Raw genomic sequence first — 25,871 nt, 5'->3', positions numbered from 1 at the left:
TTATACAACTTACATAGTAATATAAAAATAAGAAAAACGTTATTATGGCATCGACGATGAATGATTGCACGATTATTTACAATATTAATCATTAAAAAATTTATTTTATTTCAACCCTTGAACTTGAATATTGCAAGGAAACAACAATCTTCATCAAAAGCTCAATCAGAAGCCTTTTCATTCTCGGTCATTAGATTATTTGAGTCTCTTCCATTATATCAATATAATCCTTGACATCATTCATATACCTCCGTAGGAACTTATGGTCTCTTTTTACATTTTTAATTAAATTTTTAATGTCTGTTTCTCTGTAAAAAAAAAAAAAAAAAAACAATTTTATCGAATTTTTAAATTATTATATTCCGAGCTATCTCTTTGTGAACACTTACTTTATTTTACCCAGTAGACAATGAAGACTGATATCATTCAAAGTGAGTTTATCAAACTGTTTAACTTTGATCGTAACTCTCAATATAATGTCCATCCGTTTGCTTCGAGAGACGAACGAAATTCTAAAATAAACAACGTGTTACACGTTTGTCAAGTCGATGTATATGTATGTTGATTACAATATTTTAAATACGTATGTCGTGTATAGTGTAACGTAATATGACACGATTTAATGTAAATTTGTAACGTCGTACTCGTCATAAGTAATCTCCATTAAGTTCAGGTCATCCAAACGCCTCAAATCGAACATGAAATCCATCGCTAATTTCACATCTTGTGAAATGAACGTTAACATCGGAAGAATGTCCTGATGAGATTTATACACGTTTGTAAGTATTTCCACGTTTATTTTCTCTAGAATTAATTTGTGAACTATCCTTATTAATATTCCTGACTCATCTATCACAAAAAGACATAAGATTAAAATTATTGTAATTTTTTATCTTTTAATTAATATTTGTATACGTACCTGAAACGCGAGAAATAATCTTGATTTCTTTAATTAAATTTTCTTCGGAGTCATTAAAATCATATGACAAGAATGTCGCTATCAATAACGAATTTGACATGAAACCAAAAACGATCATTTTCCTATCGATATTCTTATAGTGTACATTCCAAATGCAATCTTCCCTATAACGAAATAACATTAGGTCCCTTTAATCTTTTTCGATAGTAGAAGATGTAATAAAAATATACATGTACCTTACGGCATGCGTTTCTAATTTTTGCGATAGTGTTAAAAACGGATTTTGTTCGGTCATAGATCCATCATCAACATCCTCAATCGTATTATATCGTGCCGTTACGAGCTTTTTAGTTGCACCGTCGTTTTTTTGTTCCATACATTGTTGTTTCACTTCATCATTTAAATTTTTTCTGCCTTCTTCAGAATCCTCACGTACTGCTCCTGTGCCTTCAAAATGATCACTGCACTTCTCCTGCCTTTTATTATCCGAATATTGTTCTCTCATTTTAATATCCGTCTGCAGCTTTGCCTCTTTGTTTATTCTCCTTTGGGTATGTTCTCTTTCATCTACTTGATCTTCATCTGTTACTTTTATTTCTCTACAATGGTTAATATCTTGTACCGTTAGAGCTTTTCCATTCTTATAATTCATCGACACGGTGCTTTCTTCATTAATCGTCTTTGTCGTATAATACGTTGATTTATTAGGTTGATTGTCATTAATACGTGTCTTTGTCATCGTTTGGCACGTAGTTTTCTGCTTGTCTTCATTTTTATCTACCGCAGTGTTTCTGTGGCACGCTTCCGATTGATTATTTTCAATATTTATTAGTTTCTCTTTTAGACACTTGGATTCTGTTATATTACTTGATATTAATCGGTCAGATATATTGACTGGTATATCAGTGATGATCGACGCGTCAAGTTCGTGCTGACGTTCGTGGACGTTGGAAGACGTTTCGTCCTCGTTGTCCAAATAGAGCGTGGATGGCGGTGTAATCGATTGTAGCTCTGTGAGACTGTTGTTCGACAACGTTTCCTTTAAAAATCCATGTTCGTTTATCTTGTTTAGACTATCCCTGAAATCAGAGTCAGATACCTGCTGCGTGTGATCTGCTATATCCTTAACAAAACACTCCGTACGTTCGACATCATTTACATAGTTGGGGTTGGCACTCGAAAGTGACGGTATATCATTCTCCTGAGAAGATTGAACTTTTATAAAAGAACTGCAAACTCTTTTTCGCGACAATCTTTCGCTTGCGTCAGACCGTCTTTTTTTCCCACTGGCATTTTCTAAGGTCGCATTTAAAGAGTGATCTAAATTAACCGGTGGTGGAGACTGAGTAACGACATCGTCAGCAGATACGTCATTGGGTCTAATATTCTCTGCTTCTACACATTCCCTTGAACGTATAAAATTTTCTTTCGTTGCGCCCTTGTTAGATTTTGTTGTATTCGTATTTGCCGTTAGACGTTGGACGTCATCATCTTTAGAAATAATCAACGTTTCCGTTTGATTTACCGTCACGTCTTGCCAAAGTTGTAATGTTGATGGGACTGCAGCAGTAAATTCTATTGATATATCTTGAATTGTTTTATTTGCAGCCGTGTCAGTTTGGAATGCTACTCCCGCAGACGTTTCAGCAGGCACAAAAGTTGTTTTTGGTAATGTTTGGGAAAATGTAGATTGCGTAGTAGTGTGGGTAGTATTAAATGTTCTCTCATCGTGCAAAGAAATCGGGACAACTTGGGTAAATTCCATAGACTTACACAACAATCTGGTTCCTTCGTCAAAGCAGGTTGAATCGTTCCCATCTTTTTCTCCATTATTCTCTTTGGATATTGATTTACAAATGATTGGCTGGGTACGCTCGTTTTGGTTTCTCGACGACACTGCTGCAGTCATTTCCATGGATACATTATTAAAGAGCATAGTTTTATCATCCTTCGATCTTGATTCATCACGTTTTAAATTCTCTTTGCCACGGTTTAAAGAAAACATATTTACTGCGTTCGTTAATTCCATTGATGCATCATTCTTATACTCTTCACATGTATTTTTATTTAAAGATCGCGCAACGTGTGTAGCACGAAACATTCTTTCATAATGCAAAGGAGCTGGAACAGCTTCAGTAAGCTCCATAGACTTGCATAATATTTTAGTTCCTTCGTTAAAGCAGATCGACGTATTTGCATCCTCTCCGCCATGTGCCGTCTCTTCAGATAATGATTTACCAGTGTTTGTATTAGCACGTTCTCGTTTGTTTTTTGTCGATACTGTCTTAGTCATTTCCATGGATACATTATGGAAGAACATAGTTCTATCATCTCTGGATATTGGTTCGTCCATTCTAGACGTCTCCTCATTATAAACACCTGAAAACAAGATGGTACTTACTGGCTTCGTCATGTCCATTAATACATCATTAAAAATTTCAGTTTTATCAGTTTGATCCTTTCTTTTACGTATATTTTCATCACAGACATTTTTTTCATATATTTCAAATGGTGCACTGCTACGTCCCATTGAAGTGTCGAAAGCTGTATTACTTGTGCGACATATGCCAATGCCTGTAGCATCTCTAAATGGCTGTATTACAGACGTTAATACCATTGAATCATTGGCACAGTTCATAGCTGTTGCGTTGTGAGTGTTGGCAGCATCCCATTTGGTATTTTCACACGTTTGTAATATTGTCGGAACTTGTTCGGTACGTCCTAAATCAGAAGCACGAGACTTTGCAGATATTGGTATGGCTTCGGTAATTTCCATTGATACATTATTGCACGTAGTAGTATACGTTGTATCTAAATTATTTATATTATTACGTTTTTGTTTCTTTTGTTCTTCTGCGTATGACGATGATAAAAATGCAGGTATCGGTGCAGTTAACTCCATAGACAAATCCTGTACATGTGCCTCGTCTACGTCAGAGTTAACATTGTTGGAACACGATTTGGAATAACATTTATTGGCAACGTTATCCGCATAGTCTTCTTCATCTCTATATATAGTAATACTGCTTGATTTTATATTTTTAGATGTTTGAAATTTATTTGTCATTACAGTTTGCCGAGCTTGAGATTCTTTATCAGGCGATTCTTCATCTGTGTCGCTATACGCAACAATACCGCTTGATACCGCTTGATCTTTGAATACATAAGACTTGATTGCCACGGCGACATTTCCAAGTTGAGATATATTAGATAATTCTGTGGATTTGACCGGATTAGCAAAATCTAACTTACAGCTTGTCGCGTCATCTTCTTCCGTAGTTGTTGCGACAGATTCTTGTGAGACGTGATTATTTACTAGATAGGTGTTTATTGAACATGACGCATTTTCAGAATGACGATGTATACAGTCCGTATTAGAAGCACATAACGCGACGTTATCTTTCACGTCCACTTGAGCATTTTGATCAACTACAAAAGATCCTTTTAAACTAAAATCATGCTCTTCATACGTATTATCCCATACAGTTCCTTGTTCAGTAGAATGACAAAACTCTCTGCAGAGTGACAAAGTATTAGAGAGCAAGAAGAGAGCGAGTTGTAGCTAAATATTACAAGACTAGGTTGACTTACTTGACATGTTTTTTCTCCGCAAAACTAACACGTCTCTTAGCTTTTGATGCAGCTGGACTGTTCTCATTGGACGAAGAATCAAAATTTACATTTTGCAACGGTTGCCGTGGTTTACGTGGCTTAAGAATCTTAAGAATCAACACAAAGAAAAAATCATTAATTTTATCATCAATAAAGATTTATTAATATTATTAAAATAGGTAGCTTTCTTTGATCTGAAAAATGAGCTAGAAGCTTTAACCTTTAGACCGCCGGAAAGCATAAATATAGGCTCTACGTATGTGATCGGAACTTTGTATATGTTGTACAAGATATAAGCACAACACGTTGAGGACTTTAAAAGAGGATTAAAGCTCATCAAATGCCGGCGCTCTAAAAGTTAAAATCATGTGGTAGCGTAAACTTACCGATGAACGTCTAGATTCGCCGCTTCTCTTGGATTTAGATGGAATCCTGTGAATAAAAACGAATAAAAACATTATTCCCTTCTGGTAAAAATGCCTCATGTTATAGGATCTTAATCTCACATCTTACGTTCACGCACAAAATAAAAAAGAAAGTTTTAATACCTACATTTTGTTCGCACAAACACTAGAGGAGAGAAGCGGTTAAATTTGATTACATTTGATTCTATAACCTAACCTCCACGCAGTCCAATCTCCATGCACCTCCATATTGGTTTCCTAAACACATTCGACGTAAGCCAAGTTGCAAGTTAAATCAAATTTCCAACAGTTATGCGGGATCTACAATGCGAGACGCAAGACGTGACCAATCACGATCGAATTTTAGGAGAATAATCGACTGTGCGTGGTCACGTCTTGCGACTCCCATTTGTAGACCCCGCTTAGTCCCGGTCTACAATAGGTGTTTTAAGCCCTAAGCCTTAAGAACGTGTTCAATCACAGTTGAATTTGAGGAGAATAATTGATTGTGATTGGTCAATTTCTTAGGGCTTAGGGCTTAAAACACCTATTGCAGACGGGCACTAATGCTAAAGCCGGTATTCATAATCAGATCTTATTTCAAGACCGTCTTAAGTAATATCTTAAGATGCTAATACGGCTCTGTGATTGGTTAATGACATCTTAAGATTGCTTAAGATTTAAGATGGTCTTAAATATAAGAACCGACTGTGAATACCGACCTAAAAGACTCCATAGACGCGGAAACGCCATGCGGCAGAATGCGTTGACCAATCACAAATTTTGATTTTGCCGCAGGCGACTTGCGGCAGCCTTCTGATTGGCTGCGTTCAGCCGATACTCACGCGTGCTAGGCTAGCGGAGTATCGGCTGAACGCAGCCCGTGGTCAACGCACTCTACCGCACGGCGTTTCCGCGTCTATGGAGTCAGCAGTCAGCATTACATTGCGAATTTGAAACAAGTATAATAATAATATGGTTAGACGTGGCTAGAAATAATTGATTTTTTGCTACGTTCATTAAACGTGCGCAAACGCTTTATAAATATTACATGTTTGTATATGAGATGTTTTTACTATACTTTCGGAACGCAGCTCTCGTGGAAACTCGGCATACGTCTTGCATAAGACATGCACGAGCGAGCGCGCGTAATCTCGGACCAATGGGCGATCGCCAAATCGCACGTCCAACGATTCCATGCGAAGGTGTGTGTATGTATGTACATGCATACATGCATACGAACACGGTTGCGTTTCAGTGATATCAGATGACATTTGACGGTGGTTGGGCACGATCGGTCGACATTGACGACATTCGACATTGCAGAACGTTGTTAAAAGGCACCGCGAGACGAGACGTGCGTGTGCAAGAATTTTCCTAGCATCAATATCGACAGGAAAAGGAGCGGTCGACATCGTTGACTTGGACTAGTTCGACTCCATCTCCATCTCCGTCTCCGTCTCCGTCTCCGTCTCTCCGGCGCGGCGACGTAAACGACGTAAACGAGACGGCAAGAATTTTGATACGCGCTGTTCCGTACTACGCCAACAGCTGACCTCGGAGTCTCGGACTGGCTGTGACGCGCCGAAAGCCGAAAGGATGGCAGACGCCGCCGTTAATCTCATAATAAAAGCACCGAATCAGCAGATCAAGGACCAGCTGGTCAAATGCGATCTCGGCTGGACCATTGGCCGTTTGAAGGAATACCTGTCCGAGGTTTATCCCAGCAAGCCAGTAAGTCGCGTGAAAGTACGCGTTCCCGCCCAGTGAAAGCAGCGTGCGTTTCTCTTTGCTTTTTGTCTTTTTTCCTTCTTTTCTCCCTTGTTTCTCGTCTCAGTTACGTACATAAAAATTAATAGAAAAGACACTTGGCTTACTTTTATATTCAGATTAAAATATTCTTTTTACAAACGTATCAGTACGCTAGCTGTATGCATAACTCTCTTTCTCTTTCTAAGAATTGTGCTGTTTAGAGGGAAAGATAATATATCTGATGTGTTTAGATAAAAGTATTTATGAGCTCGTTGCGTGTATAAAAAGATATGATATCTTTGTTAAAATATTATTCATCTTTACTGATACAACTCAGTACGTGCCCATTATATATAAGCTGCACTTGAGATATATCGCACGACCACGGACTGTATACCGTTTACAAAAGTGCCTTTACCTTCTCAAATAATTTAAAACGCTCTAAACCTTGTTGTTGGTTCAAAAACTGTTTGCTATACGTATTTGCTCGTATTGTATTATGCTGTATTACAAAAGTATTTAAAGATATGCACGTGATCTAACACCAAGTCGTTGTTGTCATTTGTAGGAAAGCTCACATCAGAAATTAATTTATTCCGGTCACGTGTTAAATGATTCTGCACAATTGAAAGATATATTGAGACAGTGCGATGGTTCGGAGGATCAAGCGTATACCGTTCATCTAGTCTGTACCCCACAAAAAATGTGTGCCGCGAAAGCTATGGATCAGACGCGATCGACTGATGACACGGTGGCGACTGCGTCTGCAACAAGACACACTCAGATCAGAAGTAACACGGTTCAAAATCAAAGTCACGAGACGGCCACGGTTACTGCGTCTCAGCATCAACAATATTTACAGCAGCAGTACCTCGATCCTCGAAATAGTCAACAGTTAGCCTGGATGCAACAGGCTTATACGCATTACTTTACACAGTATATGCAACTGTAAGTGTAGCTGTGTCTCTTGGAACTTTTTGTAAGAGATAAAGAGATATGAAAGATGCCGAACGGTTGCACGATTCTTTTGCAGAATGGCAGCGCAAGGAATACAGTTACAAGCCAGTATTCCATACCTGCAGCAAATGAATATTAATACAAACGATACAGCTCAACATACGTACACAACCAACACGAACAACACGGTTGGCGACGAACAACCCCAACCAGCGGCTCAAGACGCAGCCGATATCAATGCGGGAAATAACGGTGCGGGCGAGGATGCCGCGTTTAATCGCGACTGGTTGGATTTCTTTTACATGTTGTCTAGGATCGTCGTTCTATTTGGTATAGTGTATTTCTATTCGTCCCCTCTCAGGCTCCTCATCGTCACGTTTTTGGGATTTGCGATATATCTGTGAGTCACGTCCCTAATATTCTTTGACATATCCACACGTTTTTCTCTGAACTTGCCTGAAACGCGTTAAATGTAACACGATGATCGCCGTTATAGGTATCAAGGCGGTTTCTTCAGGGTACAACCAATCTTCGTAGCTGAGAATAACAATGGACGCGCAGACAACAATAATCAAGTGTTGCAGAATGAAGTAGTGGGTCCTCAGGCTGTGCCGCAACAGCAAAATGCTCAAGTGCCAACCGTGCAACCGGAAGCACGAACAAACGCCAATGAGGAGAACGAGGAACAACGACCAGGCGCTCTCGCTTTTACGTGGACCTTCTTCAGTTCGTTTTTTGCTTCGCTTATTCCAGATCAGCCAAATGTCATTTAATCCCGGATATTCCGTTATAAAATATGGCTTTTTTATAAGCCTATACGTATTTTAAAGCTCTATAATTATAATATAAAGACTGGAAAGGATGACTTTGTCACGGTGTTACCGGACTTTGAAAATATTTAACAGTTTGTAGAGTCAGAAGTGCTTAAACTCACGATTCATTCAATACATGTATTCCTATGAAAGTCTGATCAATTTTACGATACCCAAGGATTTTTGTATCTGAATATATCTCTAATATATATAAATGTTCACATATGTGTTAATAATCAACATACGCTTAAGATTGATGACACGTATCGTGGAAATCCACGTTTACATGTAAAGATTATATATGTGTATCAGTTTACGTTGTCGAGAGACTCGCACGTCACGAAATAAACCAACAGTCACGTAAGATCTATAGATATTAATGCTAACTTTCCTTCGGGAGAAGATCGTTAGACGTGCCATCCCAAAGCTATTAGAATAAAATGTATAAAAAATTTTTTTTTATGTTTGTAGAGTATTAATATATAAAAGTACAACGAGAGATAAATAATCATGTATATACATATATCTAAAAATAAAAAATATAGGTTTCGTGTAGTGCTTGTATTGTATAAAGCTATATTTAAGGAGATAATAATAGGCACTTGATAATTTTCTTAAAGAATTCATATATATAGCAATAATATTATATTGTGTGAGAATACGTTTCCTGTGATGTTTAATACGGTCGAATACATCCGGTGTGATATCTGCGTAAAACATCGCGTTAACATCGTACATATATAATTATTATTGATATACATATAAGGTGGAAACACATTATAGTGGACGTGTGAACGTTCTCTAAATTTTCTTAAATAGAGAAAGAAAGACGTCTATACGAAGAGCGCCGATGAAATAAAGATGTATGTAAAGCAAATAAAACAATTTTTAAAGTTTGTTGTTCATGTTATTTCAACTAAAAAGATTGTGAATATTCTAATAAGATACGTAATAATAAAAAAAAGATAAAATACATTTTTTTCTGTATGAAAACGTAACGTGTAAGATGTAATAAATATATATCTTTTATAGTGCTGCTGACGTATACTTACTTCACATGTATATGATGCAATCCTATCAATCCTATGATATGATACGATCAGTGATCTGCAGTGATCACAGGCACGCACAGGCACCGAGACACGTTGGTACAATAATGCACAAAAAATGTTATTTCTACGTGTTTTATTTATAGACAAATTATTTTTCATAATCTACATCGTCAAGTTACATTTGTCGCTATATCAAAATACTAAATTTGTGTTTTTCATGTCCGTACGATATAACATAACCTTAATGCCCGAACGAAGACATACAGTATATTCATATTGTATTATGATTATTATATATTATTGTTATTAAAAAGCTATCAAATCAAAAAAGCTATTTTATATCATAATAGCACAAAAATTCATTATTATTCACTTTTTTTGTTCAGAAATGCCTCGATCCAAAGTTTCCGATGTACTTGGTGTATTTAAGGGAGTAAAAAGTGTTACAAATGCTCTGATAAAACATCAAGAGCATACAATCAGCTATAGGATCAAACACTCCAGTTTAAAAGATTTACCTGACAAGTGTCTGCAAACTGCAGGAGAAAAATTTAATAATATAGAGCCAAGTAAGGTCCCTGTAAGTCTTGCACGTGATACCCAAGTGACGTGTCATCTTACATATGTTGCCTCTTACAAAGATTGTTATTTTTTCTACAGGGACAAATAATGAGAGACTTGAAAGAAGTAACTGAACGTATAAGCGTGGTTGAGGAAGGTATTAAACAATATATTAAAATAACAGCTAGTCAAACTTTGGATATAAAAAATAATGGTTATATCCCTAAGAAGGAAACAAAGCTGTATGTCTACGATACTGCAAAAGATCCAAAAGAATTGCCTCGTGACGAAGATGTCACACACACCGTAACAAAATACGCGACTGACAAGTCACGAACTCAAGAGCCTTTAACGGGCATACAAAATAACGCAACGAAAAAGTATACAAGTGTAAAGGAAAAGATCAAGACCATTACCAAACTAGAGATACCTGACATTGAATTCTCTGAGAAAGATAAAGAAATCTTGAGGAAATTAGAATTGGAATATGAGAAGAATACTAAAAACAGTATTGAAGCAAGTTCTGCTCCGTCCTCTATACGTAAAGTACATGAAAAGGAAGCGGTACATACGCAAATGACGTCTATAGAAAAGCCAAAAACTAACGTATTAGTTAGACCAAAGCAATATGTAAGTATCGAAATATAAACTTTTATTTATTATATCTTTTTATATATATTCTTATTAACGTGGTATGTGTATCTGTATTATTATTTCATGTATGTTACAGCTATCACCTACTGCCAGAGAAAGAAAAGTTCCTTCTACAAGATTGCAAAGAATGGTAAGTTTCGGTACCTTAGGTATTAGCCTTGGGCTTGGTACTGCTGCAGAATATACACGAAGGACGTTAGGATTAAAGGAGCAGAGTATTGGGGATACGGTTGACAGTATGTTTCTTACTAAAGCTAATGCAGAAAGAATAGTTTCAACATTGTGCAAAGTGAGAGGTAAGGTATACAATACATTAAACTGCCGTATACACGTATCTATGCATATATGAGACATATATCACGTTACCTGATAATATAGGTGCAGGTTTAAAGATCGGTCAAATATTAAGCATCCAAGATAATACTATTATAAGTCCGGAATTGCAAAAGGTCTTTGAAAGAGTCAGACAAAGCGCTGATTTTATGCCAACGTGGCAAGTAGAGGTAAATGATGCAAATGTGTACAGATTAAAAGAGACGTTCTTAATATCTGCACGTCCTTCTAGAAAGTGTTAGCTAACGAACTTGGACACACGTGGAGAAATAAATTGGCGTATTTTGAGGAAAAACCATTCGCCGCAGCATCCATTGGTATATATTGATGCTTTTGATATTCATAATAATATATAATACTGTGATTTAGAGATCATTTAATTTGTATATCTTAGGACAAGTGCATCGTGGTACATTATTGAATAAACAAGATGTAGCGATAAAGATTCAGTATCCCGGTGTGGCAGTGGGTATTCAGAGCGACATTGAAAATTTAGTAGGCATAATGAAGGTGGTAATATTTTGAATCAGCCGTGTATATCGTGAACTTTGACAAACTTTATATCGTACATAAATATCGTATGTGTTTATCGCGCAGGTATGGAATGTGTTTCCAGAAGGAATGTTTATAGACAATGTGGTGGAAGTTGCGAAACGGGAACTGGCATGGGAAGTGGATTATATAAGGGAAGCAGAGTGTACGAAAAAATATAGGGAATTAATACGGCCGTATCCAGATTATTATGTGCCTGCGGTAATAGGTAAATAAATAAAAAGATTTATATTGAATTAATTATTTTTTTATATTTTAATCATTTACTACGTCTTACGTTCTAGATGATCTCTCTACGAAGCAAGTATTTACAACAGAGATGATAGAAGGTATACCTGTTGACAAATGTACAGATATGGATGTTAAAATTAGACAACGTATAAGTGAACTGGTCATGCGTTTGACCCTAAAGGAATTATTCGAATTTCGATATATGCAGACTGATCCAAATTGGTCCAACTTCTTTTATAATCTCGATACAAAACAGGTTTTCCGCATATTAAAAAAAATTATCTAAAATTATATCTTTTTACTAACTTGTTCACGAGAGTGCTAATAGAGTGCATACATCTTTGCAGTTAATTTTATTGGATTTCGGAGCATGCAGGACTTATGAGAAAACGTTTATGGATAAATATATACAAGTCATTAATGCCGCAAGCAAGGGAAATCGCAACAAGGTCCTAGAGTTATCTCAAGAGATGAAGTTTCTTACTGGATACGAGTCCAAGGTATCTTATCTCTATTAAATAATTCTCTAATATCTTAAAACATTACTATTCCTGCATATACACATCTACGTGAACAATAATTTACATTATCAGATTATGGAGAATGCTCATGTGGATGCAGTCATGATTCTTGGCCAAGTGTTTGACAATAATCACGAGTATTACGATTTTGGCGGCCAAGATGTGACGAAACGGTATGTTGTACCTATTTCTGTGCATCCATCGTATAATATATATACTACGTTCGTGTTGCAGGATCCAATCCTTAGTGCCAACTATAATAAATCATAGATTATGCCCACCACCCGAGGAGATATATAGCTTGCATAGAAAGTTATCCGGAATATTTTTACTATGTGCAAAACTTGGAGCTAAAATCACGTGTCGAGATATGTTCCGCGAGGTTTATGCCAACTATAAATTCGGCTGACACTTTTCTTTATGAGAGTATTTAACGTGCCGTCAACCGTGTATTTGTTTATCGGTTTTTTTTTTTTTTTTTTTTACACATTTAATTCTTTGTTCTTTTCTCCGGTACTATCGTGTATGATTCTCGTGCGATTCTTTTCCCGCGTGTTACCAACCAAGTATCTTGTAATTATTTTTTAACCGCCTTTATTATATTGTTATGTCACGTTCTCTTAAAAAGGTCTAGATAGCTTTAGAGGTTTCACAACAACATTCTTTTGATTCTTTAACCAGTCTTCAGTACAGTACACAGACTATGACGATGAGTCTACCTCTAACCTCATCGACGTTGACGCATCTGCGTGTAAATATAATATTATGATGTACTACATCTTGAAACATTTATACTGATATTGACGTAATAAAATATACATTTTGATTGAAATGCATAAATTTTTTAAAAACATGTATTTTTTAATGCTGGCGGGGTCGTGATATTGCATATATTTGATTTTATCAGCATAGCAACGTTTGTGATTTATAGTATATATTTTTGGACATGGATGACGCTATTCGAGTGGCATGGCGGTTACTGCATGAGCATGAGCCATGTGCCATGTGCCATGTGCCATGTGAGTTCAAGTATAAAAGTGGAAAATATATTTACTTTTTATGTACATTAGATGTGATAATTTTTTAAAAACGCAGCATGACCGCGCACGCAATATCTTCTAATGTCGTCATAAAATGTCTCAAGACAAGATAGGTATAGTTTTACGATCAGTCAAACCTATTTTAATATCAAACAACATACCTGTAATAGTAATATGTGCAGCTCTTCATCGAGATAAATAAACGTTACTTGCAGTTGGAGTCGACATTCTCTTGGAATTTTTAGAAGTAGCGTTTAATCACATATTATTTTTCCGCAAAATCTATCCCAAGGAAATTTTTGTTAAGAAAAAGATATATGGAATTACGATATATGTATCGGAACATCCAGAGGTGAATGAATATTTATCAAATGTTCTGACGGCAATCAAGGAATTGATAAAGGAAGATGAAAAGAGCGTTAAAGCCATCACGCTTACCTTCTACAACAAAAACAAGTTGCCGATAGAAAAATATGTCTTTGATATGGTTAAACTGCAGGCACAGCTTACAGAGTACGTTGATCGATAATAAATATATATCTATTATTCGATTTTAATCATTTATTACGTCTTTTCTATTTTAAGGAGAGATCCATATTATTTGAAAACAGAAGAAGCACTGAAGACAGTCTGTTTAAAATTATCAATGTGTGATACATACTTGAGACCCATCCCAGACACGTCAATCTTTTCTATCGAAATTCAAACATATGAAACTGCACACATCATTCTAAGCGAAAATCCAAAATGTGAAGATTTTCCATGGATTATTAAAGATGATGCAGTAGAGATGATTGATAAAAATATATTACCACTGAAAGATATTAAAACTGATTGTTTAAATTTGCAACTGTACGTAATTGAGGATACAGCCAACAAAATCTAAGGTTTAATAAACACGTTCGACGATTGATATCTCTCTCTCTCTCTCTTTTTATGTGCTTTTATTTTGTATAAAACGTAGAAAAATACATCTGTTTGTAGTTATTAAACTTGTCCCATCAGTTTAGATATAAACTCTTTATCTCTATTCCATAAAATGTTACAAATAGCATTCAATTGATACGAGCAATCAATCATTTCGGATCTTACTGACACATTGCTGGCATCAATCTTGATCACCTTAACGTTCCACTTGTCTTCGACATCTTTAATTTGTACTTCATCTATCGTGGAGCTTGACCAAGGTTTGAACCTGCAAAAAGTTGGATCATTATCCGAATCTCCATTCCATTTTACGATACTGCACGTCATCGAGTAACGACACTCTACTTTGTGCCAATCACTATGTTTGCTGGTTTTCCTTTTATCGTGGTCATTGTGTTCATCAAGTATGGAATGTCATTGAAGCTCGACGCATCGTCAAAGGAAAACACTGAACAAATCGCATCAACTTTATCTTTGCATACCTGTGTGAAAAATGTATCGTATCGTTTACACATCTTTTTAATAAAATGTACGTATATTGAAGAAGAAGTTGTATTGACATGAATGCTTCTCACACATACTGGCAAAATATGCGTGTATTTTTTTATACTACTCTCCGAGGTGTCCCAGAATTGCAGTTTAAACAAAACGACTTTATCCCAGATTTTTACAGGCCAAAAAACATTTGTTTTTCTTATCCCACTGGTTTCCGTGTAACCGTTGGAGTCGAGGATTCCTGCGAGTCTCGCTACCACTGAAGTCTTTCCCACGCCAGACCTGCCTATCACGAAGATCTTGTAAGTGACCTCCTCGATGGAAGAAGGCAACGACGGTCTCTCCAGAATGCCTGAATAACATATAAAAACAGTAAACTGATGAAAGAAAATAAATGTGCATTTTGTATATTGTATACCTAATTAGTACAAATAGATATAGCACCATAGAATCTTCTCTTTTTAGAAGACGTCACGTAGAAGTGATGGACCAAAGATTCTCCTTCTGCTGAAGACAACCAGTTCATATTACGTGCATTCATGCTTCTTCGGTCACTCACTACTTGTGGAATAAAAAGCGATCAAGTACGCCAAGACGCATTCGAACGCAATGCATAACAAAATGCACGAATCCGTACAACTTGGTATAGATATAATGACTTTGCATTGCGATAGTTGAAAAATTTAGCCAATCAATCAATCATACGATAAACATCCATACTTGATCTGATGGTCCGTACTCCGTATGTGTTTGTGTTGCATGTATGTATGTATGTATTTAATGCATTTTGTGTACATACATTGACCGCGCACACAGCATCGAGCGTCGATCTTTCATGAAAACGATACTAGATCCAACAGCCACGTAGAAACTTACGTTGAACATTGAGCGTAAAAGTGTACTTCTCATTGGCTGACAGCAGAATATGCCAGGCAAGTAAGGCTGAGTTTCCACTGAGCGCGTCACGCGTCGCGTCATCCAATCAAAACATCCCATTTCGATCCCGTCACAAGAATGTAATGAAATGGGATGTTTTGATTGGTTAACTTGTGACGACGCGACGCGTGACGCGCTCAGTGGAAACTCAGCCTAAGGGTTGGTTTATAATAGCCGTAAAGCCCCTTGCACAATGCCAGGCAACAGGCAATAGGAACAGGGAATAGAAATCAGAAATCATGTATAAATGCAGAATAAACAGTGACACAGGCAATAGACACAGAGTTTCCGTCACGTTGGAAATTCTGTGCCTATTGCCTGTTGCCAACCAATCATAGCATTCGAATTTTTTAGGTTGTAATTAACGATTTTTTGGTTATTTCCTGTTCCTATTGCCTGTTGCCTGGCATTGTGCAAGGGGCTTTACCGTTGATTTAAGCCGTAATCTTTAAGAAATTGACCACGCACAGTCGATTATTCTTCTCACATTCGACTGTGCGTGGTCAATTTCTTAAAGATTACGGCTTAAATCAACGGTTACGGCTATTATAAATCAACCCTAAGGCTGAATTTCCACTGAGCGCGTCACGCGTCGCGTCGTCACAAGTTAACCAATCAAAACATCCCATTTCATTACATTCTTGTGACGGGATCGAAATGGGATGTTTTGATTGGTTCAACTCGGACGACGCGACGCGTGACGCGCTCAGTGGAAACTCAGCCTAAGGGTGCGTTCCCACTATACGCGTCGCGCGTCGCGTCACGACGCCGCGCCATGAGTTATCCAATCAAAACGTTTCATTTTATGACGTCTTTCCGACGCGAGATCTTGTCGGAAATGACATCATAAAATGAAACGTTTTGATTGGATAATGCTAAGACTCCATAGACGCAGAAACGCCGTGCGGTAGAGTGCGTTGACCAATCAGAAGGCTGCCGCAAGTCGCCTGCGGCAAAATCAAAATTTGTGATTGGTCAACGCACTCTGCCGCATGGCGTTTCCGCGTCTATGGAGTCTTAGCATAACTCATGACGCGGAACGCAGCATAATGGCTTCTGCACACAGGACGCGGAAACGCGCTTGCCGCGCGGCAAGAAGCGACGCTGTAGCCACGCAACGTGTTGTTTTTCCGTAAGAACCAAAAGTTTATTGGCTACCGCGTCGCCTCTTGCCGCGCGGCAAGCGTTTCCGCGTCCTGTGTGCAGAAGCCATAACGTTAGCTGCAGTCCACACTCTCTTCTCCTTTCTTCGCAATGGAGAAAGAAGTAGGAGAAGAAGAAAAAGAAGAAGAACGCTTCAAAGCATTCGTAGCGTAAAGTGGACCGCAGCAGTTATCAAAGTATAATCGTTGGCGTTATATAATTATTACAAGAAATATATTATAGTAAATGACGCGATCACTCTCTTATGGCAGTTTAATCGTTTCCTGAGATTGCCTGAGATTTCCATTAAAGGTAAAAGTATATATGGTAAAACAAAGACATGTGTATGAATAAAAGACAAATGTATGTACGTAGTAGTACGACGTGTGTCACGTACGCCCTTTTTAAATTCGCAGGAGCGGCGTGCGTTTAGGCCATTGTGGGGAGGGGGGGGGGGCCAACGTGAACCAATGGTCGCGCGTCCCGCCTTGGAGTGACCCAATCGCCGAGCGCGCCGCTCTTGGTCGCGAATGAAACAGCGTTCGCGGTTGGCCGTGCAGCTGGCGTCGGTTCGGAACGGCTGGCGCGGCCAGCCAATAGCAAGGGCGCGCGCTACGTAACCAACTGTTTTGCGACCGTCCCGCCATATTGTGTATGCAGCGCGGGTCAGTGGCGCGTGTACATGGGTCTTTCGTGAGAATCGTCAGCATTTTCTCTCTCGCGTCAAACGTAACAACGTAAGGTGTGCATGAATTTGCCTGTCCGCGTAACGGGGCATATCGCGCGTGCATGATGGATCCGTCTAAGTTGAAAGTGGTGGAGTTGCGAGCCGCGCTAAGCGACCGCGGCCTCGACACCAAGGGCAACAAGCCAGTGCTCGTCGAGCGGCTACGCAAGGCTCTGGAGGAGGAGGAAACACCACAGGAGTGTAAGTCGTATCTGTCCCTGTTCTATTATGCACCATTAAATGCCTCTCTCTTGTACTCGCTTCTATTTCGCGTACTCTACTGATGTACCGTAACCGTGCAATGTGCCGCGCACGGTGAGATACCTTCCTGACGATGCACCATCACCGTCACCCTGCTACGCATGGGCACGTCCGTGTCCGTGGTCATAACATTATAAGCTGTATCTGATCTGACTGACGAGATCTGACTAACATTCTGAACCGTGTGCTCCTTTATTTTACATAAACATATTTTGACGTGATCTAACATGCTGTCATATTTTTTGATTTCCCATGTTACGTTGTAAAATTTTATTTTCTAGTTTTAAGTTTATTTTTGCTTGATATCTCCTACCCGATAATCTGCAGCGTACAAAGCTGCAGCTATGCTATATTTTATTACATTTTTTTTGCAGATGATTCAGCTTTGCATACAGAAAATATTGGTGATACGGCTTTGAAAGAAACACAAGAGAGAGTCGCGGAAGCTGCACGATCGTCGCAACCACCGAGAACACCTAGCAGAGCATCTAGGAGCTCCTCGATGACTACTCCGACAAAAATTTCCACGAGAAATGCATTGAGAGCATCTACCACTCCAAATTCTTCGAAGCACGCTACTCCGAGCAAACCTCAGTACGGCGAGAGAACGTACGAGACGTTGGTGACAATATCAGAATCTATCTCTGAAGAACCTGTAATACAACAACAAGAGGAAATGTCAAAAATGTCTCCCGCGAAGTATAGAGAAGAGCAAAAAGATGACGCGCCAAACATTCTTCCGAAAGTTTATTCCGTGGTATCTGAAAAATATGAGGCAGAAGAGGCAAAACGTGTGAATATTTTAGAAGGTAATAAGTATCGAGCAAATATTTCCCAAGTACCTGTGACAGAACCGTCTGAAAAATCTAGTACACGTGCATGTGTAGATCAATTTTCTATAACTCGGGAAGGTCATGAAGCAAAGATATCTAGTATAGATGAAGATGGCAAAATTCAACAGCTAACTGCAGAAACAGAAGATACTACAAAACTGGAAGAGAAAACAGAGAATAAAGATGAAGATGATGATAAAATACAACATGTTTTTGAGAAAAGCAGTCAAGATGAACGTTCACGTGAGAAAGAAAATGAACGTATAGAGGGTAGATGTAACGTTAAGGATAATATAAACATTCCGGAAGTTGAACAACCAACACATGTGATACCTGATCACGTAGATAAAACGAGTGATCCTGACGTAAAGCAGGAGGAAAAGATTATCCATGATGCGTATACGGCGCAAGACAACAAAATGGACATTTCAGCGAACATGGAAAATTTAGATGAAAAAGTTGATAATAATGAAATTTCACGAGATTTACAGGTATGTAATAACATGTTCCTTTATATACATATAAAATAATCATAATGTATAACACGGCGTAAGAATGCATTTGCCTCTTATAATTTTAATATATTTTTAATCACCCATTGACTTTATTATTTCCATGGAAAAGGAACTAGCCGAAGACTCGTTCTTAAAGCAAACAGTTGCCGTAGATGCAGAAGAATCAAATCGAATGGACGGCAATGACAGGAAAAGAAAAAGATCTCCTAGCCCAGCAAAAGTTCGTCAGGTATCTCCTGTGCCACAGAAAGCAGAGGATGAACCAGATCTTGACGAATCAGCTGTAATTTTATCATGGTGTAAGTTTTTTCGATTAAATCATGTGTTTTTTTTTTTAGATTGACACGTTTATACATGTTAAATGAAGATACATAATATGTACATGTATGCAATATTACATATATATATATATATATATATATATATATATATATATATTTTTTTGTATTTTTAGATGATTCAGATTTGAATTTAGTTATTAATAAAAATGGATTTTACTCTGCTACACCTATGTATGATGGGGATCTCTGTGATATGTGGGCTGGTGCAAGAGCATCTCATGGTGTCTTAAATGGAAAAGTCTATTACGAAGTCAGAATTACACAGCACTATCCAACTATCGCAAAAGACGAGAAACACTCGCATATGCTTAGAGTTGGTTGGTCAGTACCCTCTACGTCTATGCAACTTGGCGAGGAAAAATTAAGTTATGCATATACGAGCGCTGGACAGCAGGGTACTGACAAAAAGTTCACAGACTACGGTTCCCCATTTGGCAAGGACGATGTTGTAGGATGTTATCTTGACATGACGCCCGAGAATACCGTAGACGTATTTTACACAGTAAACGGCAAGAATGTTGGATCTGCGTTTAATATCTCTAAAGAGGAACTTGGTGATAGACCGTTGTTTCCGCACATTTTAAGTAAAAACTGCACGTTCGTCTGCAATTTTGGTCAAGAGGAGGCATGGCGCGAACAAATCCCAGATTATATTTTAGTCGGTAACATCGACGCGAAAGACAAACGTGCAGGTCCGCGTAGGCCAGATGGGAAGGCGGCGTGCGAGGTGATAATGATGTGCGGTTTGCCCGCGGCAGGAAAAAGTACCTGGGCAAGGAAACACGCGGCCGACCATCCAGATAAATTGTACAATATTTTAGCGCTCCATAACTTAATTGAGAAAACTGGGGTATGTATATCCATAAAATTGTAAACTTGTAAACCTTGTTATATAGTTACGTAATGTTTATTGTTAATGCAACGTTTTCTTTCTAGGATATTGCTCTGTCAGATCGAGATGAAAACACCTGTCAGCGAGAACGTATTGATAGGTGCAACCGCGCACTCGACCAACTGATTGACGTGGCAAGTGGTAGAAGACGTAACTACATATTAGATCAGGTATGCGTGTGTGCGTGCGTATGTGAAGGAATATAGATGTTTGAATAATTAAATCGTGAAATATCTAAACATTGTTTTTGAAACAATCTTATCTAATATATATATATATATATATATATGTGTGTGTGTGTGTGATATATATATAATATATATATGTGCAGAAGAGCAACGTATATTCATCCGTGCAAAGGCGCAAAATGCGGAATTTCTGCGGGTATCAGCGGAAAGCGGTCGTTGTTATACCAACGGACGAGGAGTACAATCAACGTTTGTCCACACACAATGCAATTGAAGGAAATGCTTCAGAGTCTAATCTTGCAGAAATGAAGGGTATTTATTGCATTTGTAAAACATATGAGACTATTTAATTTATAATAAAATCGATTAAGCAAGTAACGATGTGCAAATCGATGTCAATTCGAATAGCAACGTTCACTGCACCTTCGGTGGGAGAATTTTTCGATGCAGTGGAGTGGATCGGTCTTGATGAGGAAGAAGCTAAGAAACTTATTGAGAAATACAACAAAGAAGGTAAAGATGCTGGATTCAGTCAACAATCAACGGCGAAACGACCGCGTCTTGACAAGACTGAGAGCAACAAAGAAACGCGTGATTCGCGAAACAGCCGAGACATTCGAGATCGAAGAAACAATTGTGAGTCGTACTTTTATTATTATTCACCATTATTTATCATAAACTACGCGCAATACCATATCGCATGTGTTTATGGGTAAGATCAAGATAGAGGTCGCAATCTTTGGCGCGGCGCTAATATGGGAGGTTGGAGAGGAGAGAGACAGCAAAGGGGTGGTTACATGAGGCATACTGGTGGCTACGGACCCCCTCCTGTTCCGTGGAGACTACGAGGACGAGGTGGACCTGCAATGGCACGTGGAGCAGACAGACGAATAACTGGAGTTGATAGGAGACCAGGAAACGATAGAAACCGATCTGTTGCGCCTAGACAAGGTGGTTGGGGGCCTATGAGGTAATAGCGGCTCGTAGACACTTTTAAGATGTAGATTTTCTTGGTAATCGGGTGAGTGACTCGACAAGTGATTTTTAAAAACCATACCTGTGTGTTCGCTTTAGTGGGACGTATCAAGGATCGTCGCAACAGTCCAGTTGGGGTCAACAGGACACGTGGTCAAATAGCCAGGCCCAAGGAACGTGGAATCAACAAAGTGGCGGCTGGGGACAACAACAGTGGGGAGGTGGTTGGAAGGGATATGGCCAAGGCACCTACGCTCAGACAGGATACAATCAACATGGATACGGCAACGGCAATTGGAGTAGCTGGAATCAACAGTATTACAACAACCAGTATTGGGGTCAACAACAACAACAGAGTGGGCAGACTACTGCAGCTGGCGGCCAAGCTGTAAGCAAACAATAAATCAACCACCGTAAATGTTACGAGAACGGAAAATGAATGTAAGGTATAAACATATAGAACGCTGTTTTTGTAAACCGAAAGTTTCAATTTTCAATTCAATCGATCCGGTCGTCAAAATCGTTTATTCATGTACGTGCATATGAATTTTGCATACCCATTCGCAGGAGATTACAAACGATATGGTGGCAACGACTTCTACCAATACGGGAGCAGGATATACATACTCGCAAGGATAACAGACTTTTGCGCGAGGACAAGCGTACCCGTTCTAAGTACTGTGCGACAGCAACCACCACGTAACAATCTCACTCACATAAGTAGAGAAAAGAATTTATACCACACACGTTATATATATATTATATATATATATATGTTTGAGTTTTTGCGATGTTATACATAGAATATTACATCGGCATAACAGCGGATACAGACAGCATTACGCTTTCTTAGCTTCAACAAAGATTTGCACGTGCAAAGACATTACAAGCATTATAAAACAAAAAATTCCCTTGCATTGCAACAAATGCATGTGAGAAAATCAATTTTGAAATATACGTGATGCTGATGAATTTCGATTCTTACCGGTAACACAGGTCTAATAATATAAGTGCATTAACGACAATGTAACATTCGCGAGAAAGAATATAACTTTTTATCGCATCTTTAAAAACTGTAAGGAGAAAAGGTAAGAGAAAGAGGAAGAGTACTACGTATGGGTACAAACCATGCAAGTAGTATTAAAAGACGAAAAGAAAAGATAGCACGCACTCTCAAAAATTCATGTAAATATGTACAGATCTAAAGTAAAAAAATTACGCAGAAAAATATCTATTTATACATTGAACAGATTTAGCGAATTTGCTTGAATGCCGCGGTGCACGTTAAAAACTGTCGTATGCAACGTGACGTATAATTTGACATATAATTGACATTAATAATGTATGCGTAAGTAGTTGAACTCCAGATCGGGGTATCTAAAGTCCAGCGTAAGTTATCTAATCTCTATCTATTTGGTGTAGGTATTATTTGTTGGCCATTTCATCACGCGCGCATATGTTTTTCAGTCTTGACAGATTAGCGGGCGCGACAGGCTTTAATCTGCACCAGAGACGTCGCGCACTAGTGAATTCGCTAATAATGAAATTTTTAGCAGTGCCCTTTTAGAAAGACAAAAAAGTATGCAAGAAAAAAATATATATTGTATATCGTTTATCCCTATTCTTATCTTTCTACACCACCGACAATGTATAAAAAGAAAAATATTGTGGCGCAAATAAATTATTCTTGGACACACGTTTTATACATGCAGATTTTTCATTGCACAACACGACACGAACAAAGTCTTGCTTACGATAATTAACTTGGTTTATTAAACAGTTCGAAATATTTGTACCTGCTCTAGTTACTGTATCTTCTAGTTACACGGAATACTTTTCTCTCTGATATGGTTATTATTCACCTGCATAAATATAATTTTGCTAATTGTATACTTTTTGAATGTACTGCATGAGAAGGAACCGAGCATTTTCTCTATTTAACATTTAATTTTGCACCGTGGTCTCATCTCTGTTCTATGCGGTATTCACGTCGTAATGCATTTGTTACCCTACGTATACTTCCTCTGCTAGAATAATTTGATTTCTTTCTATTACATCCTCGCTCAAGGAAATAAAGTACGAACGCCTCACGATGTCTATTTCAGCGCTGCGCACCTTATCTCAATGATATATTTTTATATATACATGGTATATGTATATGTACACATACCTATACCTATACCTATATGACAAATGTAAAGCATCGATTCTGAGAATAATAATAATAATGCAAATCAGTGTTTATATACAGATTCATGATTAATGAATTAAAAATTATACGATTTAGTGATGATAAGTGTAACTTGCATCAGACATCTGCAAATCATCTTTTAATGATTTAATATCGTTTGAAAGAGCGAATGTTTTGGAAAAAAGTCTCACGAACAAGATGGATGATCCATTTCTTCTCACGATCTTATTCATTCACAGAAAAGATCCTTTTTTTATGTTCAGAAAATGATTGTCTCATTAGCTCGTCTTTTTTTCTCCGTACATATTGTATGTACAGTGTGTGATGTTCCGAGCTAAAGTACTTCTGTGTGAAATCGAAAATAATTTAAGTAATGATTAAGTGTAGCGATACGCAAAGTTAGATATAATTAAGAGATATTAGGAGAGACGAGAGAAAAAGGGAGATGGTGAGCTATTTTTTAAGAAATAATCAGGAGCTCTATTTAACCTACACCTACACGCGTAGCATATGCTAGTACCTCTGTGTTACCATAAGCGAAGAATTAAAAAAAAAAAAAAAAAGAAAAAAACAGCCGCATTATGGGCTGCATTATGTAACGACGATAATCACGCATAGTACGTTCTTTTCTATATGATGCAAAGTAAAATTAATGCATAACCTGTAAACTTAATTGTTGACACAAAAATGTACAAACATATTCATAAAAATAAAAAGGTTCTTCTATTTATTTTGGGTTTTATCTGCATTTTTATATCTATAGATTATGTGCAACTTTATGCTAGGCTCTTTTGTATAGCGATAATCTTGTGTAGCGTAAATTTATATTAAAATTCGCAAAGACGAAATTCGCAAGAATGGTATTTTAAAAAGAACAGATTGAAATGAGCAAAAATACGTGTATGGCAAATTCGTGTAAGGAAACTTTTTATGTATATTTTTGTTCGTCAGAATACAATAGTCTGTACATGCACTACATGTTTGAAAGCTGTCGTCGCAACAAACGTATTTTTTTTCCAAGATTTCTTTTGATTATATCTAAATGTATTATAATAGTGTTAATTATATGTATAAGCAAACTCAGGAGACAAGTTATTACACAGCTACTGTTACGAATGATGAGCTGAAAAATGTCGCTAATGTATCGCATTAATATATGCATATATTACAATTCAAACGACGATTAATCATAAAAAACAAAATCACTTAATATAAAATATAAAAAATCGCGTTTCTTCACTATTAAAAAAATTCAATAAACGTAAGACGAAAGTTATTTTGGACCTGAAAAGAAAAATGATTTTGCCGATCTTTATGTATGAAAATATAATGATTCTTTTATTGCGACATGTTATATATTTCTGTCGACCTCGCTAAACCTTGTTAATAATATAATATAAATGAATAAAATTATATATAATCGAAAAACTTTTTCTTCATACAATTATAAACTATATAATATCTCTTCATATATTACCATATTGTACGAAATATTTAATAACATAATTTATGCATTCTAATATATAATACGATTTCAATAAAAATATTTGATTAAGATGATCGTTGTTACACATGCCGCATACGTGTTAATGTCATTATTAGTTGTAATGTCATTATAGCTGATGAAAAGATTGAGAAGAGATTTGTCCATCTACAAACATAGATGAAATGTTATTCTTAAAACAATAATATGTATACGCTATCTGAAAGCACGGAGATACGGAGATAAAAACAAACAGAAATATATAATTATTAATTAGTAAAGCACGTCCGCATCGCTAAAAATATCTCACGAAGCATACATTCGTATATGGCTGTATGGTAACAAAAGCCATATATAAGATTGTAATTACATATATTAAAATAAATTGTGATACTCTATTCTTTTTTACGCCAACATTGTTTTCGATATCAATATGATACAGATATAAGTTGCATTTTACACGTTCTTAACGAATAAAGATCTCGTAAAAATAATAGAATAAAATAATGCAACTGTATGTCATGGAAAATGCACCGCGATGACATTCTGTGTTCGATGTTCTTA

At 37.4% G+C, this 25,871-nt stretch overlaps 6 protein-coding genes and 1 long non-coding RNA gene across 15 annotated transcripts; 4 read left to right on the top strand and 3 right to left on the bottom strand.

The window, feature by feature from the left end:
* Positions 1-3: 3 nt before the first annotated feature.
* LOC139814209 (uncharacterized) lies at positions 4-5,196 on the bottom strand. 4 transcript variants are annotated; one of them, XM_071780313.1, is made up of 9 exons: positions 5,084-5,196; positions 4,918-4,963; positions 4,511-4,638; positions 3,752-4,434; positions 1,156-3,640; positions 920-1,083; positions 645-849; positions 390-512; positions 4-308 (listed from the first exon to the last, which is right to left on the bottom strand). In XM_071780313.1, coding segments are annotated over exons 1-9 (3,954 nt in total). In that variant the 5' UTR covers positions 5,086-5,196; the 3' UTR covers positions 4-190. The 4 variants fall into 4 exon arrangements, with proteins under 4 accessions (XP_071636414.1, XP_071636413.1, XP_071636412.1 ...); XM_071780312.1 differs by having other exon boundaries at positions 1,156-4,072; positions 4,172-4,434; XM_071780311.1 differs by having other exon boundaries at positions 1,156-4,434.
* A 982-nt stretch (positions 5,197-6,178) lies between these two features.
* Positions 6,179-9,352, top strand: Herp (Homocysteine-induced endoplasmic reticulum protein). The gene is made up of 4 exons (XM_071780261.1): positions 6,179-6,669; positions 7,256-7,635; positions 7,721-8,044; positions 8,141-9,352. The coding sequence occupies exons 1-4, from the start codon at positions 6,535-6,537 to the stop codon at positions 8,415-8,417; spliced, it is 1,116 nt and encodes a 371-aa protein (XP_071636362.1). The 5' UTR covers positions 6,179-6,534; the 3' UTR covers positions 8,418-9,352.
* Positions 9,353-9,379: 27 nt separating this feature from the next.
* Positions 9,380-13,192, top strand: Coq8 (ubiquinone biosynthesis protein COQ8, mitochondrial). 4 transcript variants are annotated; one of them, XM_071780257.1, is made up of 12 exons: positions 9,380-9,604; positions 9,895-10,088; positions 10,169-10,699; positions 10,800-11,019; positions 11,102-11,226; positions 11,289-11,373; positions 11,451-11,566; positions 11,654-11,816; positions 11,893-12,095; positions 12,187-12,339; positions 12,433-12,533; positions 12,595-13,192. In XM_071780257.1, the coding sequence occupies exons 1-12, from the start codon at positions 9,514-9,516 to the stop codon at positions 12,767-12,769; spliced, it is 2,157 nt and encodes a 718-aa protein (XP_071636358.1). In that variant the 5' UTR covers positions 9,380-9,513; the 3' UTR covers positions 12,770-13,192. The 4 variants fall into 4 exon arrangements, with proteins under 4 accessions (XP_071636358.1, XP_071636361.1, XP_071636359.1 ...); XM_071780260.1 differs by having other exon boundaries at positions 9,480-9,604; positions 9,895-10,077; XM_071780258.1 differs by having other exon boundaries at positions 9,515-9,600.
* A 139-nt stretch (positions 13,193-13,331) lies between these two features.
* Polz2 (DNA polymerase zeta subunit 2) lies at positions 13,332-14,313 on the top strand. The gene is made up of 3 exons (XM_071780264.1): positions 13,332-13,513; positions 13,616-13,913; positions 13,986-14,313. Exons 1-3 carry the CDS (start codon positions 13,495-13,497, stop codon positions 14,284-14,286), a joined length of 618 nt encoding a protein of 205 aa, XP_071636365.1. The 5' UTR covers positions 13,332-13,494; the 3' UTR covers positions 14,287-14,313.
* Positions 13,520-14,200, bottom strand: LOC139814181 (uncharacterized). Its single transcript, XR_011732351.1, has 3 exons — positions 14,062-14,200; positions 13,839-13,975; positions 13,520-13,682 (listed from the first exon to the last, which is right to left on the bottom strand). It is a non-coding gene; the product is annotated as an uncharacterized lncRNA (long non-coding RNA).
* Positions 14,314-14,327: 14 nt separating the features above from the next.
* LOC139814179 (ciliogenesis and planar polarity effector 2) lies at positions 14,328-15,603 on the bottom strand. Its single transcript, XM_071780263.1, has 4 exons — positions 15,267-15,603; positions 14,909-15,174; positions 14,673-14,809; positions 14,328-14,595 (listed from the first exon to the last, which is right to left on the bottom strand). The coding sequence occupies exons 1-4, from the start codon at positions 15,361-15,363 to the stop codon at positions 14,388-14,390; spliced, it is 708 nt and encodes a 235-aa protein (XP_071636364.1). The 5' UTR covers positions 15,364-15,603; the 3' UTR covers positions 14,328-14,387.
* A 1,935-nt stretch (positions 15,604-17,538) lies between these two features.
* LOC139814600 (uncharacterized) lies at positions 17,539-24,554 on the top strand. 3 transcript variants are annotated; one of them, XM_071780988.1, is made up of 10 exons: positions 17,539-17,829; positions 18,264-19,213; positions 19,347-19,536; positions 19,692-20,428; positions 20,515-20,640; positions 20,802-20,970; positions 21,067-21,294; positions 21,376-21,628; positions 21,733-22,074; positions 22,201-24,554. In XM_071780988.1, exons 1-9 carry the CDS (start codon positions 17,691-17,693, stop codon positions 22,034-22,036), a joined length of 3,096 nt encoding a protein of 1,031 aa, XP_071637089.1. In that variant the 5' UTR covers positions 17,539-17,690; the 3' UTR covers positions 22,037-22,074; positions 22,201-24,554. The 3 variants fall into 3 exon arrangements, with proteins under 3 accessions (XP_071637089.1, XP_071637088.1, XP_071637087.1); XM_071780987.1 differs by having other exon boundaries at positions 21,733-22,079; XM_071780986.1 differs by having other exon boundaries at positions 17,540-17,829; positions 21,733-22,021.
* The last annotated feature ends 1,317 nt before the right edge of the window (positions 24,555-25,871 follow it).

The sequence above is a fragment of the Temnothorax longispinosus genome, chromosome 6 (genome assembly GCF_030848805.1).
Source record: "Temnothorax longispinosus isolate EJ_2023e chromosome 6, Tlon_JGU_v1, whole genome shotgun sequence".
Classification (NCBI taxonomy): Eukaryota; Metazoa; Arthropoda; class Insecta; order Hymenoptera; family Formicidae; genus Temnothorax; species Temnothorax longispinosus.
Note: the sequence above shows the minus strand (reverse complement) of the source record. Positions and strands in the feature narration are given on the sequence as shown.

Coding starts and splice junctions, on each gene's coding strand:
- LOC139814209 (XM_071780311.1), bottom strand. Junction 4,435..4,510: donor GCGGAGAAAAAACATGTCAA/GTAAGTCAACCT, acceptor GTCACTCTGCAG/AGAGTTTTGTCATTCTACTG. Junction 1,084..1,155: donor TTAGAAACGCATGCCGTAAG/GTACATGTATAT, acceptor ATTTCGTTATAG/GGAAGATTGCATTTGGAATG.
- Herp (XM_071780261.1), top strand. CDS start 6,535: ATGGCAGACGCCGCCGTTAATCTCATAATAAAAGCACCGAATCAGCAG. Junction 7,636..7,720: donor TTTACACAGTATATGCAACT/GTAAGTGTAGCT, acceptor ATTCTTTTGCAG/AATGGCAGCGCAAGGAATAC. Junction 8,045..8,140: donor TTGGGATTTGCGATATATCT/GTGAGTCACGTC, acceptor TCGCCGTTATAG/GTATCAAGGCGGTTTCTTCA.
- Coq8 (XM_071780257.1), top strand. CDS start 9,514: ATGTATATGATGCAATCCTATCAATCCTATGATATGATACGATCAGTG. Junction 10,089..10,168: donor TAGAGCCAAGTAAGGTCCCT/GTAAGTCTTGCA, acceptor TTTTTTCTACAG/GGACAAATAATGAGAGACTT. Junction 11,817..11,892: donor TTATGTGCCTGCGGTAATAG/GTAAATAAATAA, acceptor CTTACGTTCTAG/ATGATCTCTCTACGAAGCAA.
- Polz2 (XM_071780264.1), top strand. Junction 13,914..13,985: donor CTGCAGGCACAGCTTACAGA/GTACGTTGATCG, acceptor TTCTATTTTAAG/GAGAGATCCATATTATTTGA.
- LOC139814179 (XM_071780263.1), bottom strand. CDS start 15,363: ATGAATGCACGTAATATGAACTGGTTGTCTTCAGCAGAAGGAGAATCT. Junction 14,810..14,908: donor AATACACGCATATTTTGCCA/GTATGTGTGAGA, acceptor TTTTTCACACAG/GTATGCAAAGATAAAGTTGA. Junction 14,596..14,672: donor AACATAGTGATTGGCACAAA/GTAGAGTGTCGT, acceptor AACTTTTTGCAG/GTTCAAACCTTGGTCAAGCT.
- LOC139814600 (XM_071780986.1), top strand. CDS start 17,691: ATGATGGATCCGTCTAAGTTGAAAGTGGTGGAGTTGCGAGCCGCGCTA. Junction 17,830..18,263: donor GGAGGAAACACCACAGGAGT/GTAAGTCGTATC, acceptor TTTTTTTTGCAG/ATGATTCAGCTTTGCATACA. Junction 21,629..21,732: donor GGTGGTTGGGGGCCTATGAG/GTAATAGCGGCT, acceptor TGTTCGCTTTAG/TGGGACGTATCAAGGATCGT.